We start from the raw sequence: 4,927 nt of genomic DNA on the forward strand, positions 1-4,927 counted from the left end.
GATTTTGTAGAATGTAATATTTATTTATTGTATCTACTTCATTAATCTGAAGTTGTTTTAAAAGGGGTGATTAAAACGAACATTTCTTTTAGAGCAAGGTTTAATATTATTCTGGTAGAAACATATTTATTTCGATTAAATGCATGCCAAGCAAAATCATAGCAATGTTAACATGCACACTGTACAACATTATCAATCACCATTAACCCAAATCAGGAGCATAACAGAAGGGCGTGAAACTGTTGACCCTATAAACTCAATTTAACAGAAATTGAATTCAATGTTTTTCGTCTTCATTGTAATCTAACAAGTTTATTAACACAGTTGAGTTCAGATGAAGTTATTCCAACCAATCAAATAGTGTAATCTCGGACCTGTTCTCGCTAATAATGACAAATTGTAGTTCGGATTGCAAAAAAAACCCTAATTAGGTATATTTGATAACTTGGAAGCAATCATCCGAAGGACGATGTTCGTGTCAAATGCTAATAATAGGTCTTTGCTTTTCCAACATCAATCTAACTCTTTCCATTATTTATAACAAAATAACGGAATTGCACGATGACACCTATCATTATATTGTCTTATTGTATTTAACAAGACAAAGGAAGAAAAAACCTCTTCTTTTTTCAAAGATAACTATTTAGGTTCACGAAGACCTTTCTACCAGCTGTTTTTTGGACAAACCACTGGGCATTGATCTTACCCGAATTATCTGTGAAAAATGTTAACTGGGCCGATTGGAAATCTGAGAAAAATGACTTATTGGTCACCAGACTTTAATATACAGATTGAGATTAGAACTATGCATCTCCCCACACGAATAGGTACAAGCTGGTCATAATATTTAGCTAAAATTTAGTCATGAGTTAGCTACAATTTACAATTTAAATCAAATCCAGTCATAATTTAGCTGAAATTGTGTCGTAATTTAGCTACAATTTAGTCATAATTAAGCTGAAATTGTGTCATAATTTAGCTACAATTTAGTCATAATTAAGCGGAAATTGTGTCATAATTTAGCTACAATTCAGTCATAATTAAGCTGAAATTGTGTCATAATTTAGCTACAATTTAGTCATAATTAAGCTGAAATTGTGTCATAATTTAGCTACAATTCAGTCATAATTAAGCTGAAATTGTGTCATAATTTAGCTACAATTTAGACATAATTAAGCTGAAATTGTGTCATAATTTAGCTACAATTTAGACATAATTAAGCTGAAATTGTATCATAATTTAGCTACAATTTAGTCATAATTAAGCTGAAATTGTGTCATAATTTAGCTACAATTTAGACATAATTAAGCTGAAATTGTATCATAATTTAGCTACAATTTAGTCATAATTAAGCTGAAATTGTGTCATAATTTAGCTACAATTTAGTCATAATTAAGCTGAAATTGTGTCATAATTTAGCTACAATTTAGACATAATTAAGCTGAAATTGTATCATAATTTAGCTACAATTTAGTCATAATTAAGCTGAAATTGTGTCATAATTTAGCTACAATTTAGTCATAATTAAGCTGAAATTGTATCATAATTAAGCTGAAATTGTGTCATAATTTAGCTACAATTTAGTCATAAATCTTCGGACATTTTTCGCCTTAAGAAGATATTTTTCAAAATTAGTATTTTGAAACTTCGGCACTGTCGACCTTTAAACAACGTAATATGAACAAAGAATAACATTTATTATTCATCGGAAAAATAAGTTCATTAATAATGACGTTTACAAATGAGTGCAAATTGGTTGTTCACATGCAACGACAATCGCTTTCAGAGTAATCAAATGACTGCTATAGTGGAACACGAAGCAAACTAGTGCAGATTGGGAAATCAGCGAAACATTTTGCCAAATTTATCAGAAAAACGCCGGATTGGACTATAAAACGAGGATCTGTGTACTAAATTTTCCTCCAGCATTTGGTAATCGTAAACCTAGCTGTTCTTGCAAATTTATATCATTGCACACTGCATGTCGTTTTATTTTATCACAAGAAAAAAGTGGGACGTTAAACACCAATTAAGATAAATATTATAATAAGTATTAATATATAGTTTGCCTATGATTTTTTATCATCGTGTGTCCAAGGACGGAAGGAGAAAAGGAGAAACACGTCAAAACGTTGCAAAAAAACTTTAACCAGTGATTGATATTCATTAAGTTATTTTAACTTCAAACGGAATAACTCCACAAAGCTTTCACAAGAGCGTTACGTTTGAGAGTGCGGTCACTCAGAACAGAACATAAGTAATTCATTATTAGGAAGTGATCATCATGATTAAGCTCAGATACACTATGGTAGGTAATGAGAACGGATTGTCCCTTGATGCACTTTTTTTTTAATCAGTAGAATATGATAATGTAAATGTAAGAATATGCAATAAACAACTGACATGGCAAAAACGCATAGTCGTTCAGGTGGGACAATAGACTGATTCCACTTGTGCTACCGGCTGTACACATTAGAGATCTCTCGACAATTGTAAATAAAAAAAAGAGTGGGCTAATACCACTGCCCTGGCCAGGCCAAATTTTCCTGCATGACGTTTTCTGACTCCGCTGGCCCATAACGGAGTACAAAAATGAGACGTACAATAGCTGTTGTTAAATTACTTATGGGTTACAACTTTTTTTACACTGTAATTTTATTCTTTACATGTATATATATCAAAAAGATAGTGACCTCTGCTCTATGCTTTTGTCAGATGTTGATCACTTATTTATTACTTTTCTATATATATCAAATAATTCTTTCTTTATTTTGTGGGTCTTTTAAACCAGGCGATGGGCGCCTTTGTCCTGGTCGTGGATTCCATCGGAACGGAATTTCACGTAGCTCTAAAAGTGCACTCAATTAGCCTTTTACCCAATTTTGAACACAATATTTAGATTTATTACTTCTAATTAAAGAATTATCAAATAATTTGAAAGCCATAACATTTCATTGGTAATTTCGATAATTGTTGTTTAAAGTTGGCGTGACGGAATTAGAGCCCTTTTACAAAATGCACAGTCTCATATATTTCTGCTAAATTAGTGACCACTCCACTGTGTACGTTTGCAGAAGGAATACTATCCGGAAGGGCTTTTGTCGACCACCAAACAAAATATCATTGAAATTGGTATCGATACAAATTCCATACTGAGCATGACAAATCAATTACAGATAACTGTAAGTTCATATGATAATATTTGGTAATAAGCACTAAGAGGATTATATCATATTTTTATAATATTAATCTACGTCTAGATCTAAAACTTGTTGTATAATAAAGTTATAACAATTCTGTATATTATCGTTTACGTAAAATTATATTGGAATGAAAAAAATATATTATAAGATATTGTATTAACCTCGTTAAAAGACATTGTATTTACATAGTTAGAGAATTTTACAATATCGTATTAACGTAAAGTCCAGTAGTAGTAGTATTCGAAACATTACAGACATAGTATTTTCTAAATTACACTGTAAGTTCAACGAGAAAGGCATAGTATTCACAACGTAAATACATTGTATCTAAAAAGACATTGTATCTACAACGTTAAAAGACATTGTATTTACGACGTAAAAAAATTGTATTTACAACGTTAAAAGACATTGTATTTACAACCTTAAAAGACATTGTATTTACAACCTTAAAAGACACTGTATTTACAACCTTAAAAGACACTGTATTTACAACGTTAAAAGACATTGTATTTACAACCTTAAAAGACATTGTATTTACAACCTTAAAAGACACTGTATTTACAACCTTAAAAGACATTGTATTTACAACCTTAAAAGACACTGTATTTACAACCTTAAAAGACACTGTATTTACGACGTTAAAAGACATTGTATTTACAACGTTAAAAGACATTGTATTTACAACCTTAAAAGACATTGTATTTACAACCTTAAAAGACACTGTATTTACAACCTTAAAAGACATTGTATTTACAACCTTAAAAGACACTGTATTTACAACCTTAAAAGACACTGTATTTACGACGTTAAAAGACACTGTATTTACAACGTTAAAAGACATTGTATTTACAACCTTAAAAGACATTGTATTTACAACCTTAAAAGACACTGTATTTACAACCTTAAAAGACATTGTATTAAATTTTCAACGTAGAAGACATTTTATTTACGACATAAGAGTTTTGTCGTTCGGTCCCTGGACAATACACTATCGAAAAAGTAAAGGACAATGACATTGGCCTACTCTTTTTTGATTTCCAACTTTCGATGGATCTTTAACATGCACAACTTGATTTGCACGGGGCCTAGATTTATTATCCTATTCGAAGACAAAACCACCTTTTCCATGTCAATCCATTCCATTCGTGGAAAACGGAGGCAATGAATTCGATGAGAAACAGACACACACGATTTGATCGGAACACGCTTCGTCTTTGTTAACATTAAACGTAAAAGTCCCTCGCTAATGCTGATTGTTTGATTGAGATTACATCAGCTTTGGACCAGACAAAGAGATAGCCTGTGCTAATCCTAATGAAAAGTAAAAAGCGATTTAATATAAAGGACGACTCAACGGGGAGCCATTAAACACTGCTACAATCTAGAAAAACAGGAAAGCCACGTCTTTAAGGAAATAAGATATACATTAAAAGGTTTCTTAGAATAAATCTGTTTTCTTCTAATAAGTGTGTAAGAAAGATTATTTATGCTTTGTTTTAAGATAGAATAGAGCCTCTTAGTCACGCTACATCTAGTAGTAAATAATAAACAGGTGAGGTTGAAAACTCAGCGAAAACAACATTTGCGCACATCCTTTTTCATTCATTTTATATGTTTTAATAGCCTTTAAAAGCTATCAAGGAGCTGCGGTGATTTTTCTATCCGTTTCTCCGCGGCAAGTAGGTCGGTGGGGCTGACATGAATCAACTAATTAGGATTGGACA

At 31.5% G+C, this 4,927-nt stretch overlaps 1 protein-coding gene across 1 annotated transcript; it reads left to right on the top strand.

Moving 5' to 3' along the window:
• Window positions 1-3,586: 3,586 nt before the first annotated feature.
• Window positions 3,587-4,216, top strand: LOTGIDRAFT_136545 (hypothetical protein; the record flags this gene model as incomplete). The annotated part of the gene is made up of 1 exon (XM_009046821.1): window positions 3,587-4,216. A coding segment is annotated over one exon (630 nt), but the record flags the coding sequence as incomplete, so codon positions are not given.
• Window positions 4,217-4,927: the final 711 nt, after the last annotated feature.

This window comes from Lottia gigantea (assembly GCF_000327385.1).
Source record: "Lottia gigantea unplaced genomic scaffold LOTGIsca_107, whole genome shotgun sequence".
NCBI classification, from domain to species: Eukaryota; Metazoa; Mollusca; class Gastropoda; family Lottiidae; genus Lottia; species Lottia gigantea.